This window comes from Gavia stellata, chromosome 7 (genome assembly GCF_030936135.1).
Source record: "Gavia stellata isolate bGavSte3 chromosome 7, bGavSte3.hap2, whole genome shotgun sequence".
Classification (NCBI taxonomy): Eukaryota; Metazoa; Chordata; class Aves; order Gaviiformes; family Gaviidae; genus Gavia; species Gavia stellata.
The window spans coordinates 49459880-49476200 of NC_082600.1; the positions used below are offsets into that span (position 1 = coordinate 49459880).

At 47.0% G+C, this 16321-nt stretch overlaps 1 protein-coding gene across 3 annotated transcripts in view; it reads right to left on the reverse strand.

Moving 5' to 3' along the window:
- Window positions 1-1016: 1016 nt before the first annotated feature.
- PRR5L (proline rich 5 like) overlaps window positions 1017-16321 on the reverse strand; it is a 33205-nt gene continuing 17900 nt past the window's right edge. The window contains exons 5-9 of one of the 3 annotated variants that reach the window (XM_009808832.2): window positions 13114-13205; window positions 9633-9773; window positions 8021-8147; window positions 1365-1399; window positions 1017-1316 (exon numbers count right to left, since the gene is read on the reverse strand). In XM_009808832.2, the coding sequence (XP_009807134.1) occupies window positions 1017-1316; window positions 1365-1399; window positions 8021-8147; window positions 9633-9773; window positions 13114-13205 (695 nt within the window). Of the gene's footprint in view, window positions 1400-4599; window positions 4601-7985; window positions 8148-9632; window positions 9774-13113; window positions 13206-16321 lie in introns of all 3 variants that reach the window. The other 2 variants (XM_059819889.1, XM_009808831.2) reach the window with 2 other exon arrangements.

Sequence of the window (16321 nt, forward strand, 5' to 3'; positions counted from 1 at the left end):
ATGAAGTCTGCAAGTGCTAAAAGTACCCGAGCAGCCCAAGGATGAAATCCTGTTTCTCACCTGGCCTGGAATCACGATGGCCCAGTGCTGAGAAGCACCTTTACGTCTCCCGCACAAGTACGGACTCTGCCCAGTCTCTCCTTCCCAAAGGAATCCATTTAGATTTCTCCTTCCATTGTAAGCCCTACCACCACCGAAATTTTGAGAGCAAATTGATGCCAAATGGCAGGACGCTCAGGACTATATTTCGCCCCCAATTTACACACCCACCCCCCTCCTTTGCACCCACTTTCCACCACCCCCCCCCAAAGCTACGACTGGAACCAAATACGTATGAAGTACTCAGCTGGGACTCTACGTATTCTCAGATCTTTCCAGGTCTAGGGGGAAAAAAAGTCTGATGTTTTTCGTATTTGGACTTTTCATCCATGCCCCTGGGAGGCAAAGTGAAGGATCTCCTGCTCTCACAAGCCACCTGAGCAGATCTTTCTGCAGGATGCAAATGGTTTCATCCCTGAGTTCAACTTTAAAAGAGAAAAACGCGGTCCGCAGCCATCACCACCCTAGTGCCAGGAGCGAAGAGAACACCCAGCACAGAGCTCTCCGCTGCAGGAACAAAGAGCAAACAAGCAGCACAAAGCTGGGAAAGATGGAGAAAAGCAGCAAGAGGCTAATTTGTATCATACCAAAGAAATGGACGGAAACCTGAGGCCAAAGGGTTTGAACTAGTAGAGGAAGAAAGCTTACAGAAGGTAGACTGCGCTGTTCAACAGCGAAACCTTTGCAGCCCTCAGTGCTCGTTTGGGAGCAGCCTGGTACCTCCATCAACAATGATCCCAGACAGGCAAGAAAAACAAATCTAGAGAGCATTTCCAAAGAGACATAAAATTCCCCAAGGCCATTTCAATGATGTGAGCGAAAACTCCAATTTTTCTCTTTTTTTCCCAGCAGGGATGACATGACAGTTCGTCCAGCTTAGTGCATACAGTTCTCCTCTCCTCTCAGCAAGACTGCTTCTAGCTGACCGACGTGCAGTTCAGCTCTGCAGGGTCCTGCCTACCTTCTGCCATGACTCCCTCCGGCCCATCGGCAATACTGGGCTCACTGGAGCACTGCCTGTGGCTAAAACTGGGCTGCAGGAGGAGGCATTTGTCAGTACTGTCTGACTCCTCAATCACCATTCCCGTGTGCATCATGGAGGCCATTGCCAGGAGCTGAATATCCGAGTGAGCGTTGGCAACAGTGTGGCGACGGATGCTACCACATTTCTCCAGGTAAGCCTCACCCTCCTGCTCTGTCAGCGGGGTCAGGGCCATCTCACTGGGCTGCCGGCTCGTCACCACGTGAGATGAATAATTCAGTACACCGGTCTTAGGACGGGATCTGGAGTACCGTCTCTCTGGAAGAGAAAAAGGAAGCAGGAACGGTCAATAAGGCACAGACAAAGCATCGCCCGAACTGCTAGGCTGGCCTCGGGGAACAGAGAGGACTCAGCGTGCAGCCACAGAGCATCCCACCTCGTTACCACCGCTGAACAGCCAGGCGCTCATTAGTTCATACTGATGGGGTTTGGAAAGGAGGTCTGTCTCTCCCCCAGTAAGGAGACACCTCCCATCCCACCGTAAGGCAACAGTGCTGCTGCCTGCGAGAGAAGCGAGCCAAGAAGTAACGGGTGCAGCAGAGGGACTTTCTTCAGCATCCTGATGGTCTCCTCTGGTACCCAGGGGGGCAAGGACGGAGTAGGAGCTCTCACGTGCAGGTTCGCTAAAATCAGTGACGCTAAAGTGGCACAAGTCCCCAAAGAAACATTCAGTGAGGACCTGAGTTGCCATCACTTTCTCTGGAAAATTGCTCTCAGGAGATGCCATTAGCTGGTGTCATGAAATTCCGGATGCTTACATTGCGCTGCCTCTCCAGCTGCTGAGGGAAAGGCGGTTCTGCTAGCATTACCCCACTGTATTTTTTAAAGATTATGCAAGGAAAAAGAACATTTCATCCACTTTAAAACACATCTGGTTTTGGGGCTAGAAACTGAAAAGACCTAACAGTGCACAGCAACAGCCCACAACAGCCCGGGGGGAAAGGCGCAGAAGAGGAAGGCAGTACTTGCACAGCACGGGTGAAGGCGCTGCCACAGAATTGATGGGTGCAGGGTCTACGATCTGCTCGGCAAAAATATTAAGGGGGAAAACCACCTGGTTTAAAACTCAAACCCAAGGCGCAGTCCCCAGCCCCGTATCATGAAGCACCATTTCGATTCCGACACCGAAAGCTTTAAGAAAAGCAGGGGTCTGAGTGGGTGCCTTGGCTCACTGTAATTCACTCCCCTCGCAGGTCAAGTCGGAGGGCATCACTTTTCACCTGCTGCCTTCCACCGCTGGGCAGCATTGCCGTGTGGTGGTCTTAAACACCTCGTGTGGTCTGTCCCCGAAGCGGCTGATAAAGCTATTCCCTACCTGTCTCTCTGTTTCTCACCAACTTCCTTGAAGGGCAGGGTCTCATTTCATAAAGTCGGAAGACTTTAAGCCATACAAAACACTTCCACCAAGACTGCAGAGCATAAGAGATAGAGTAACAAAATGCAAAGCACTCATCACTGAAGGTTATAAAAGAGTTTTGGAAGCTTGCATCAGGAAGAAAAGCAGAAAACAAATGCTATATTGTTGCAGGGAGGAACGGGTGAGCAGCCAAAGCCCCACCACTGGCAGCAGCCAAGCTATGACAACACTTCACCCCGCTGCTGCCAGTAACACGGTCATTCAAAACGGTTCGTTTCGTGCTTAAGAGTACGTGCAAATAATTTTTGAGGCTGGTTACGGTAACTATACTCTTTAGGTGTCATCTGCAGCTCAAGCCACAGCAAGCTGTAGCGTTGAAGGGCACTGGGAAAAAGTAATTTAAGGGGGGAGCCACACAAGCATCCTTCCGCTCTGCACCCCGTCTTGCAGCTCCGTCGGCAGCGGCAGGCAGGGCAGCAGCAGGCGAGCATCCGAGCACAGCATCGGCATCACCAAACCCCGTGCACTGCATCGTGCTGCCCGTGCCTGGGTCTTGGAAAGTTGTCCTGGCATAGACAAGACCGAAATAACACTGGTGTCGTCAGCAATAGCTGCTTCTCCACCTTCACCAGTACTTATCAGGGCTTCTTCATATCTGCCTTCTGCAAGCAAAGCGAGTATTGATAGCAAAAGAGAGAAGCCAGCGGTGGGGGCAGTTACACACCTGCAACATGACCAACCCAGGCTGAGATCTTTAAATGCATTTAGGTGCCCATCTCCTGCCTACACTAGGAAGCCAGACACCTTTAAGAGCTGTTCCGCTCTTGGGCTGAGAGGAGAAAGAGAGCTCAGCAGGCTCTTGAGGTAATGGTTTATTGCACTCCCCCATCCCATGACTTAATATTTACATTATGTCTATCCTGCAGTGGCTTCAGCTATGCAGAGGTGTCTTATCTAATCTCTAGAGAGGTCCAAGGAGATTAAACGGAACCAAGCCGTGCAAAACACTGCTGGTTTTCCAGACTCCACAGCTGCAGATTTTGTAGGCAAGGGCTGGATCTTTGTTCTTCCTATACTACACCTTCAAAATTGAAACCTGCTTCATCTAAAACAGTTTGCAGCCCTTCCCAAAAAGCCAGAATACACAGGAAAAAGAGAAATCGTGGCCATGGCCTGATGTTCACTTAATAGATAAATAAAAATATTCCCGTGAGAAAAAAGTGCCAGTTTTGTGTGTAAACTTTTAGTGCTGCTGAAAGAGCCAAACCTGATGACCTGAGAGATTAAAGTCCACTAAAAGCAAGCATAATATAGGAAGCAATAATATAAAATTATCCCTGCCCAGCCTGGCGACCTTGCCTTCACATGAACTGGCAAAGAGAACCTGAGATCCTTTTCTGTCACGTCCTTGGCTGCTGTGGTAAAATGGTCAACTAGTATCATTAGTTACATCAACTACTGCAGTCGTCTGCGATCCAGCCAGTCTGTAGTCACCGTTTCGCAGGCTTATACACGATGTACGTACTTGTTTGCGCGGGTGTGTACGCACACACACTCACTGACTAGCAGACTGCACAGAGCTGATGCACGTGCCAGCGTTTCAAAGTCTGACATCATTCAGCTTTTGAATATAACCAGAACCTGGATGGGGAGATTGTAAAAACCTGCTGGTATCAAAGGAAACACCGACGGTAATTCAGAAGACCACACTCATCCCCTCAGACATATATCAGCATGGAAACAGGAGCATCGCACCACCTCCTGCGTGCAAAAATAAAGCAAAGGCTCCGAGTTCGACCGTACTGAAGTAACTGCTGTAACCCAGACACCCTGCAATGAGCTGAGCCCAGAATTGAGCAGAGGTTGCAAACCACCCAGGAATCTGGACAGACAAGCGGGCAGCGTGCGCTGGGGCTCGTGCTGCCGCAGCACAGCTGCTGTTCGCCTATACCGCGCGGCTGGTTACCAGCGTGAGCATGTTTATGCTAAAAGTAGACCCATATTTAGTCAGCGTTTGCATGGCATGGTTTTTAAGTAGGCAAGCAATCGATAGCAGCTTATCCCCAGTGCATACTTTAGTTTGGAGAAACTAAATTTTAACCCTTCTCCTCCCTTCTATTCTGTTAGAGTCAAGCTGCTACTTTCTGTCCCAGAAATAGCAGCATTTCACCATACTCTTCTTGCCACCATGATCTTTGGAGGTGACAAGGGTGCTGCTCAGACACTGTGCTTCAGATACAGCTGGATGTGAAAGACTGTAGAAGACAGCAGAAGAGTTAACCAAGTGACAGAAAAGGCCCGTTTTGAAAAATACCGAAACTCCCCTCCTACTCCTCTTATGGCAGTCTTACCCACCGACCAGGACAACGCTAGCACTTCACTCGTAGACTTGGAAACCCAACTGTTTAATATCTGAGCGCCTTTGATAAGCTAGACCTTCACCTGTGTCAATCCCTGACCATAAAATTTCACAGAAGTTGGGACAGAGGAGGGAGGAGGAAGGTGGTGCGAAATAAACTAAAGAGGTTAAAGGACAAAGTGCTCAAATTTTATCTGATGTCGCCACAGGAATTATCCAGCTTCACAGCAGCACTGGAATGGTCCAGTATCCCGCTGTCACAACAAAATGGGTACGACTCCAGTGAAACACGTGCTGGAAGCACACATGGCAGAGCTGGTGGCACTCAATGGAAGAGTTCTTCGTTCTCCCCCCACCAGCAAACCTTCTTCCTGAGGTTGTAGCTGTAAGGGCTGGGAGCAGGAAGGCTTGCCGGGGCAGTTACAGGAGGCCACGTGCTGTGTAACTAACACAAGAAGAGGAAAGGCAGTTCGGTCGCTATCTACTAGGGCTACGCAGCCTTCAGCTTGCCTGAGGAAACAGCCCCGGCTTTTGACTTCTGAGATTGCTAATTCAGTTAAGACCTGCTAGGTCTCTGCTCTTCTTTTCTCCCCACAACAGTAGTGAAGACATTCTTAAGACGTTAAGCAATGCTTTGTAACGCCAAGGGTGAGGGCTGCAAGAAACTGCCCAGAGGAGTTGAGGAGCTTCCCGCAGTGGAAGATTTGAAGAGCAAGTCAGCTGTAGAAATGGCTTACATATGAGTGAAAGAGAGATGGACAGTGAGGAACTTCTCAATTTCTCCTCAAGGGAGGGGTGACCTGACTCTTTCGAGGAAAAAAATATCCACAGATGGGTTTTGTGCAACAAAATTTAAATCCTTTATGATGAGAATCAAGTAAAAATTAGGCTAAACTCTGAACATGCATTTATTGCTTTACTTTTCCCCCTTTACTTTCTTGGCCACAAAAGACAGTCTCTTAAGGGAGTTGTCGTGCATAGTTTAACTAGAAATTTTACTTCTATTTTGGTGCTTTATGGCCAGGAACATAAACTGGGAGGAGTTTTTAAGGGGGTTTTTGCAAGCAAGCTCAAATCAGCAGTGATGTTAGGTTTAATACATAGGGGCAATAGGGTGAATGTTTTCTCTTCTTCCCTATTCCCAATTTAAACACTGTTTCTTAGACAACTGGATCCCTTCAGCGTACTCCAGCCTTACCATGCAGGTTAATTTACATGGGCAAAGCAAGAAGGGTGGTGACAGAAGAGCAGGTGGGGACGCTGCCCTCTATGAATCCCCTCCGTGAGCTGCCCTCTCCCCTTCCGCACCTATCCCTGCTGCACTCCTCTCTCACTTTAAGTCAACTTTAAGATACAGCAGCCTTGCAGGCTGAAGCCTTATGTGTATTCACAGCTGTGGTCAGACACCTTCAGTCGCATTTCTCAACACTCGTTCGTCTTGAAGGCTCCAGTCCAGAGGGCAGTTTGGCCTCCACAGCATCCGTTGAGAATGCAAGCGTACCCAAAGCCCAACAGTGCGTTTCCAAAAAGCTACTACAGGGAACCTACTGGGCTTCATCGTCATTACACGCTGCCCAGTGAGAGAAGAAACTGGCTCTGAGAAAGCAAAAAGGTGACAGAAAGAGGGAGAGGAGAAAGAAGTTTGATTAGAAGTGGGAGTTAAGGAAAAGAAACCACCACCACAGCAGCGCTTTGAAAATACCAAGATTATTTACAGAAACGTGCTGCTCTGCTGTCAATGTTGCGTAATGCAAACACAAGTTCGTTCTTTCCTCCCGCTCGGCACAGGGTGGAGCAAGGGCAGAAGGCCACCTTGGAAACACACACAAATAAATGACAGCTAAAATCGAAGTAAAGGCAATGATTTCAAGGCACATAAACTTTACAAGGCCAGTCCGTGTGAATTTGTTTGGTTTTTTTTTTAGTAACACTAATGCCTTGTTCAGCTGGCAGAAATCCAGGATGGCTAGAAACTTCAGCGCAGGTCAGGCAGCTACCTTTCAAACTAGCCCAGCAGCACGCTGTTATAGACCTTTATAGATGTCCATAAACAGCAACACAATCAAAATTTGTCAAAGCTCAACTTTTATGGGGGAATGTGGTCTAGATTTAGCCTCAGGATCAGGTCTGCGAATCAATGCTGAACTGTATAACCACGTTCACGTACATAAAAGATATTTAATTGCCCGACAACCACAAGAACAAGAACTCTGAGCCACAGCTTGCCTAAAGTGATGCCATGGGTTTGTTACAGGCACAGATTGTCTGAGTCCTGATAAGTCCTACCGCAAGACCATCTTTTCCCCTGTGCTGCTAAGGTGTAGTACAAGACAGGCTGGGTGTCTCCAGCTTGCTACAATTTGCATTGAAGCAAAGGCTAAAGCATGTAAAAGCAGAGGGAGACCGGAGCTTTCTTCACTTGTTCTATTTAAATCTTCTTGACTATCAAATCAGTATCACTATGCCCATTTCTTAGCTAGCCAATCTCTTCTGGTTGGCCAGGCGTGTAAGCAGAGCTCCTGGATCATGCGTGGAGAAGTTTTCCACTGTAAGCATCCCCTTCCTGAACTGAAGTGCCAGTTCTCTCACCTAGACCCATTTATCCACAGTTTAAACACAGAATATTTTTTTCTCTTTTTTGAAACAGAGTCCTCAGATGGAAGGAAGACTCCATGCAAAAACAAAAACCCGTAATCACTCAGAATGAGGATCCAACAGTTTTGCTGTTTACGAAGGCTGGCTGATGCAGCAGTGAGCGTGGGAATCCAGGCAGCTGAAGCGGGCTAGCACGCAGGGACAGAGAACAGGCAGCAAAGGACCAGGTGCAGTCTCTCACTGGGGTGGGAGCAGTACGTCAGGCACGAACCAGGGAGTTTTAAAATCCAGCCCGTCTCCAGAGAGAGGGGAGAGTTTGCACGTATGTGTGTGCGTGTGCAGTGGTGGGGCAGTAATAACTCACTCAGTGGTGGAAAGTAAAAAGCCCGTCACAAAAAAATACATTCAGAAACATATCAATCAGGACACTCTCGAGGGTGTCTTAACCTTTGTTTTCTGTCTCTCACGGAGTCAGGCACTGTTGCCTTTTCTAGCACAGATGTGTACTGCCTCGCATTAACCAACCTGTGTACCCAACAAGAGCTTCTGTCCGATGCGCATGTCTTACCAAGCAAGCAGGCGCTACCAGAGAAGCTGTGATCCTCACACAAACCCAAGTACGGCGATACCACCTGCTTGACCAGTTCTTCCAGCTGTAGGTAGCCCTCACTGGGGCCAGTAGGCTCATGGACACTCTGAAATTCAAACGTAAGAAGTCAACATTACCCTTACATAGTTTTGAGTAAGATTTTTGAGTAAAGCCTGGGGTCTGTCAAATATCTCTGCACTGGAATATCCCAACCATATCGGTAGACCCTTTGGAGAAGCACAGCTGATTGATAAGCCCAAATGGAGGTTTGGGTGCCATTCGGGTCGACCTCCTTGTTCAAGTCACAGCCATAACCCTATGGACTCCGAGCAGCTAGCTGTCTTTTTTCTGACCAAGGGATAGAAAGGTACAAGGTACACTCACACTGAGGATTTGCACAGTGTAACTACAACGATATAATTACACGAGGGGCAGTTCTACCAGGAAACATCTCTTTGTAGAAAAGCCTTAACACGCCTTGGGCAAAGCACTGCTCTTTTCCTAGGCAGGACTGCAGGAAAAACACCCTCCCTAGTTCAGCTTACAGCTGTGAAGATGGTAGATAACACTAACCAATTTAACAGTAATTTCAGAAACCATTCACAGACTTAACTTCCTGCAAAGCCTCAATAAGCTTTTCTTTCTCAAACGTGTCACTTTGAGACCCTGTTTGCCCTCAAGATTCTTTTATTAAAATATTGCAGGGAAACTGAGCTAGCACTTTAGTATCTCCTGCTATTACAGTCTGGGTCACTGGGAACATCAGAAGAGCAAGAATTTACACAGAAATACCAGCTTAGCCTCTTTGCAATTTTGATTGCTCTTCAGAAAGTTTCATTCCCTGCCGCTCATTATAAGGTATACTGGAGAAGAAATAAAAGTGAGAGGAACCCAAACAGCCACCTGTAATACGGTATTTTGCAGGACTGTCAGGCTGGGCGATATAAAAAGATAAAACAGCTGGTACACTTGGCTGCGTTTGGCGTGCTTGGAAAAATATTCTCTTGAGATCTGGATAAAGAGGATAGTCTTCACAGAAGGTCTGGGTCTCTTGGGAGAGGCCTTTGGAAGATGTATAGCATTTTGCCTTCTGCCAAAAGGTATTCCTCCTCTCATGGGCACCACTCAGCATCCCAGCCAGCCAAGGGGCCGGCGTCGGGCAGCCAGCAGCCACAGCTCCTTCATATTCCACAATCTGCTGTGATGGAGACTCTCCCTGTCATTGCAAAGCTGAGAAACCAAGAGAACTAGGGCACTAAGAGGCATTCAGAGAAGCTGGGAGATGAAAATTTATGTGAAAAGAGAGTTCTGAGACTGTTCCTAGATGAGGAGGAGATGTACAGAGAAAAATACAAACACCAAAGAGCAGAACCCGGCCCTTTCACGGCAACATCCTTACCTGCTCCCAGGAAAGCTCAGGACATTCAAATTCAGCTTTCATTTCTACATTTACCGCTCCCAAATAAGCACACATCACTTCCCCTTCATCACACCCTCTGCCCTCCCCACTCTCCTGTCCAGGGTTCGTATCAGTTCAATGAGGTCAGGATACCCAAGTGGAGTCAGACGAAGAAGAGCAGAGGCTCCCCACCTGCAGAATTAACAGCATCTGGACAATGGAAGCTGGGAGCCTCGTCTGGACCAGAGGAAGAATTTCTTGCAACTTTACTTTTAGCAAGACCAAGTCTCTGAAGCCAAGAAGAGCAATCTGACGGATAGTCAACTCCTGACCCTAAAAAACACAGAAGGCACAATCCAAGAGTTGGTAAAGGGATGTGTGAGCATCGCACTAACACGTGTATGCACACAGACAGAAAGGGTCTATCCTGCCCATTGCTGCTGTGGCAGAGCAGCCCCCCAGCTGCTCAGGTTGAGGATTCATAGTACTCTTGGTCGCTTCCCTCTCAGTCTCTGTCCCACACAAATTCTGAAATGAGTAACAGCTCATCTGAGGTGCCACTAGGTTTGGAGTGAAGCCAAAAATGGGCCTGTATCTCCCCAGAAGTCTACGTATCCACAAAACCCAGCTGCCATCCAATTTGGTCACAAACATCCAAAGCCCAGGATGGATGCAGCTCGTGCTTTTGCCACGCAGAGCTGAGAAACCAGAGAAGGTTTGGTAGGGAAAGAGGTTGGTACAGAGTATTCCTTAACTAAGCCTACCTCTGGTCTGTGTTAGATCCTCCTTTTGCTCAACATCTGCACTTCAGACTTTGTTGATATGACAAAAATCCACAATTCAGTCCGTTACAGATTTTAGGGTTTAGGCTAGAGCAAAGCTAGCGAGATTGCTTGTACCAAACATCATTTAAAAAAGCAACAGCTTTGATTTCCACCGCCAGGCGCTCCGTGCCCTCCCAGTTACTTTTTTACATCAACGACACAAGTGAGCAGGCTTAACAGATGAAGATGATGTAAAACTTCTCAGCATATTTAAACACGGTTGGACTCCATTTGGCATTCTGGTGTTACCGCCTTTTCCTCTGCTATGCTAAAGACCACACGACTTTCTCTTGCCCCACCGCAGCTTAACAGCAGAAATTTTCCTCCCAGCCCTGCCCAGCACTTTCCAGCCTGAAGAGCTTCCCTTGTTTTTCCCAGCATGTTAATCTCTGCCCCACGGTCTGTTTGGGAATCATTTTATGGTCTCCATAATGCACTCAACGTGGCAAATATTTAGCTGGAAGGAATTACGAGCAGTTAACCATTAATTCATAATGGGTTTAATGTCATAATTAACAGCATCATCAATATGTAAATACGAATTAAAGGCAATATGCTGGAGGGCAGCTTGGCCATAATAAAAGCACTTTGCTGTTTTAAACCATCACTGTGTGTTTAGAAACACAGAGGTGTAGAAAAGACCAGTACGTGTCTCTGAACTCTATTTCAGCAGCTGCACACTTTTTATTTATATCATGCAGTTTAGTCCCGTTAACTTCATACCCCATTTCAAAATGCAAACATTTTGCTGTGCCAAACAAAACAAGATTTGCTATTCTTTTTCCACACCAAGTAGTTACATCAACAGCTGCAACTATACAAAAGCCAGTGACCTGTTTACACAGTTTCCCTCTGTACAGCAATTTAACGAACTTGGCTGCTTAAAGGTCATACTCCTGCAACAGCTATGAGCCTCGGGTTTAAACTTAGCTGAGATAGGAATTTACTTCTAGTTACTACCTTCGGTAACATACGCTCACACATTTGGCTGACTTACTTTCATTCTGAATGGGCGGTTGCCGGGATCACAGAAGAGCACAACTAAATAATCCTGTCGACATTTGCAGCAAAGGCTGGGGAACCAACAATAAATTGTCTACCAGAGTAGGACATGAAGAGCTGTGACTCGGTGAGAGAGATTTGCTAGATGAGCTCTCTTCACATGTGGTGACACACCCTATAAATAGGTACATACAGTTCTCTATCTGTAGGAAGAGCCCAATCTTGTTATTAGGGCACTGGCCCGGGATAAGAGCGATTTCCTACTTCTTGCTGCACCAGCAACTCTCTCTGTTGTAGCCTAGGGCAGCTTACTCAGAGTCAAATTCTTGGACATATTTAGGCGGTTTAAATCCATACATTTGTGTAGGACTTAGTTGCCTATTTAAATATGCTGTCTGTTACCTTTCAGTTCCTCATCCGCAAAGTGGCAATACTTCCCTAACGTCACAGCTTCTATGAAATATTTTGGAGTGACTCAGCTATTGTGACAAGACAAATACAGTAAGAAAGTTAGGCTTTCAAAGAATCTCAACATCCCATAGTCACCCTTTCACCGCTACCACTAAGGTGCTTCTAAAAGCTGCAGCCACTGTGCAGTAATTTTTCGTTCAGTTTCTTATTAGAGACATTTAATAGCAGGGCAGTAGATTTTTTGGGTAAGTGGCAGAATTATTAGCACCAGTGGGTATGTGACACCCAGTTAGCTCAGCTGTTTCCGCAGTGCACAGATAGCTGCCGTGCAGACAAACCCCCGCCTAAATAGATCAGGTCACTCCCTGACTGAGAATCAGTTGCAAAAGCAGAGAAAGGGAGGAGACTATAATTGCGCAGTTTTACCTGCCAAACACCTACCTTTAAGCATCTGCGGCAAGGAAAGAATAAAAATAAACACAGTAGAAAGGTTAGTGTCTGTCTTTACAGAAGTCCTTTCTCTTTTAGGAAATGCCAACTTTAATAGGATTAGAGGAAAAGGGCAACCTTTGAGCTTTACCTGCTGCCTTTCAAACAATACGAGGGAAAAATAATTTTAAAAGGCTCTGGAAAGCACGTCTTGTGGAAGAGGCAAAAGTCAAGAGGAGGAGGCTAGCGTTTCCACGAACGTCAGTCTCCTCTTTCCCTCTGACGGAAGAGGAGATCAAAATAGGCTGGGGAGGTAATACGACTGCTCGTATGGAAACCCTGACTAAAACTACATTAAAAAATGATACAGCTCAAGACTTCTGATGGGATATTCAGCTTTCAAAATACCCAGTGTAAACAGATCTTACATAAAGTTGTTCATTCATCCTCTACCCATAGATACAGTCGTCCCCTTATTAACGCTTCAAAAAACCCAACAGAGGATTTTCCAAAGGCACAGCTGGGACAAAACCCCTCCTAAAGTAGTTAGGGCGAGTTAAACACATTTGCTCCTGATCTAGTCTTCAGATTTGTCCCTCTGAAGACAAGTTGTCACTGTTGTCATCTGCACCAACAGAGTCCCAGGTATTTAAAAACGGAAGAACTATAAATACAAATGGCCCAGAGCTTCAGTCTAGACAAGGGATAGTCCAATAGTTTCAGCGTTCAAGCTTAGCTAAACATAGACAGGGCTTAGACAAATGGGAATAAATTCAGCCCAAACCACTGTGCTTGCCCAGTAGATTTTAGCAGCCCTTCTTTACACAGTTAATGCTGACTTGGGCAAACTCTGCTTCCTCCCAAATTTAGTTTAAAGGTTTTGAGACCTGTTTAGCCACTGGCCAAACAGTGCTGCTGGAACAGAAGAGAAGTTTCCGTGTGCCGTTAGCAGACATTGCAGTTACGTTGCCCCACCTGACTGAAGACGGAATTATAATTAAGATTACCTGGACTGGGTAGAATATTGCCTGGAGCGTAGGAAGAGTCTCTGTAAAATAGTGATCCCAGATTTCAGACAGGACATCAATGCGATCCTCACCTATGAAAACAGAGATTGGGAGCAAGAGCTTTAGCGACAAGGACACTAAAATCAAGTTGAATTTTCCCACAACTCTCTAATTCCCCAAATAAGAGATACAAACCCACCCTTCACATTCACAGTTTCCGTCCAAAACCGGACATTGCTCAGCTAAGCTTCACCTTCACTGACAGAGACCCAAGGCTGTGACCGTAAATTGCTGTCGCTTGCTGCAAATAAGACAGCTCTGTGCAAACATAAGACCAGTTCCAACGGAGTGAAGCCCCTCTTCAACCGCAGGCTTTAACTCCACAGCGAAGGATTGTGTAAGCTCACAGTTAGCATGCTCAGCTAGTGTGGGAGCACAGCCGCACGTTAGCAGCTGAATCTGAAAACCAGCAGGTCACAGCCAACGTCAACCGTTCTGCAGCAACTAAGTCAGGGAGAGCGTTTACAAGGGCTGAGCCCCCTCCGGCATCCCCCCGCTCCCAAGCACAGACACAGCAGTCAGGACCCTGACGAGCCACCAAGCCACGGTGCTCCTCTCAAACGTGGCACTTGGGAAGTTTCCTGAATGAAATCCACTCGTGGTATTTAAAGTGTCCGTTCATTGTATCTGTGTATATTAGCTTGTCCTCTAAGAGATGTGGGGTGCGCATAAGGGGAGATATTTTTTGCCTTATTGGTACAATAGTAAAATGTTAAGAAAATTCCACTGTTACGACAGAACTATCATAAGTTGAATGGCTTTTCCCTGAGAATTAATTTCAGTGGGACACCCAGAGACATGAATTGTTTTGCTGGATGGAAAGCTTTGTAATTTAATTAACCCTTCCGACTCGAACAAACATCCCCAAATGTAGGTGGGTAATTAAAAGGACGGCAGGCTAAGTTATGCAACTCGTGATTTCCGTAACAGGAATACAACTGTGGTCAAAAGCCTCATATTAACAAAAAATGCTTTACTGAACATAATAGTTTGAATAGACATTTTAAATTATGCTCCTAGGCTTGACTTACAGAGCTGTGTGTTCCTCAGCATTTGAGCCTAAAGCCTCTAAGTTGTTTAGGAGATTTTTCCCATCCCAAAGGCCAAAGGTTTGCGATGTTTTTTCAAGTTTTAGATACATTCGCCAGGAATTTCAGGTGTAGATACAGACCCAGGCTTAATAACACAAGTTTCTGACAAAAGGATTTTCCGGGATACCTTCCACAGAGCCTCAGCCGGAGCTCACAAGCAGTCAAGACTCAAGGAACAGTAATGGAAGACGGCTGCTCAAGACAGCTTCAGAGGCTCAGCCTCAAGGTGACTAAAGGACCTACATAAGGAACTGGAACACACATAAAATTGCAACTCAAAGGAGCCTTATGGCTGTGTACTGAAGTGCTTTCCCCATCTGGAGACTTCCACCCGGGCTTTCACTGTTCCTGCCCATGGGTTGTGCTGCTTCAGACACGGCCAGGGAGCAGAGAGGCAGCAGGACCAGATCCTGCAAACGTTTTCTTTCAAGCAGAGAGCCCACCGACGACCGCAGGAGGGTTCAGAAGGTGGCTTCACCGTGTCAGGTACGACGCCGGCTTCAAAACTGCAACCACAGGCAGTCAAGCACCTACCCAACACCCCCATAACAGCTACCCATTACCAGAAACTGCCAACTGTAAGTGAAAAAGGCAACAGGAAAGAGACTAATTGAATGTTTAATTTTTTCCCTCCTCTGCCTCCTCCCCAGGACTGCAACGCTTCGGTGTGTGGAGCCAGGATGAAATGTCATAGATAACTTTTCTTCTGAAGGGGAAGGCGGAATGGTTTGTTTCTTCAAGAAATCATAAATCCTACAGGCATTGAAAGAGATTCTGACAGACTGTATAAAGAGAAACCACGTTAAAATAAGAGGCTGTGATTGGAAAAACAGATGCAGCAAAACATTGCCATGCCCTGCAGCAGGAACATTATTCCGCCTCTGAGTACTGGGCCAGTAGAAATTTTCCAGGAAGACAGAGCTAACTGAGAAGCGTGCACCAGAAGTTCTTGTTGCTGTGACCACAAGGCCTGCAACAAGCCCACACATTATGAAAGAAAGGTGCCCATGAGTCATCTCCTGCAGAGATGACAGCCGGCACGGGCGAAGTGGCTCCAGTGGCACTTCAAACTAGGGATGAAAAACTGAGGCATAGGAAGAGGGTTTTGCTGTCTGCCTGGGGAACTTCATCTTACCCAAACTACTCGAGCAGCTGCGAACTGCTCCCGGGCAGCTCTCAGCTTATTACAGACTAGAACTCAATTTTCATAATGGTAAAACAGATATTGGAATAGTTTTCTATCGATACAGAAAAGAAATCCTATGCTAAGCTGCGCAGCACTCCTTCTGAAGAGCTGGGAGTGGCAGGGCAGGTACCCACGCTTGGGAAAATGCATGAGTCTGCCTTTTTTCCTCCCTTACAGGGCCAGTGCTGAAGAAGTACGCACCGAGGAGGAGGCTGGAACTGCTCTCCACAATGACCTGAAAGAGGGGTGCAGAGAGGTGGGTGTGGGTCTCTTCTCCCAAGTGACAAGCGACAGGACAAGAGGAAACGGCCTCAAGTTGCGCCAGGGGAGGTTCAGGCTGGATATCAGGAAAAATGTCTTTCCTGAGAGAGTGGTGAAGCGTTGGAAGAGGCTGCCCAGGGAGGTGGTGGAGTCACCATCCCTGGAGGGGTTCAAGGAACATGTGGACGTGGCACTGTGGGACATGGTTTAGTGGGCATGGTGGGGTTGGGTTGGTGGTCGGACTTGATGATCTTACAGGTCTTTTCCAACCTTAGTGATTCTGTGTGATTCTGTGCACAGCTCCTTCAGGGTCCGAGACCTACAGCCTGCTGATCGGGTGGAGAGGTGACTTGGTGAAGAACAGTGCAGAGGAATCCAGCACCAACAATGATGCGAGATTGTAAGCGTCTATTGGCATTTAATGACCCAGATACAGCAGGCTGATGATGAGCAAGGGATCTCCCCTACAGGCTAGAAAACTGGGTCAAATCAAACAGCAGCCTAGTTTTGAATAAAGACATGTGCTCTAGACAGCTCGCTCTGCTTGAGCAAACTGTTAATAAGAGCGACTAACCCCGCCACATCCAACACAGAGAGTCGCTGTGCCACG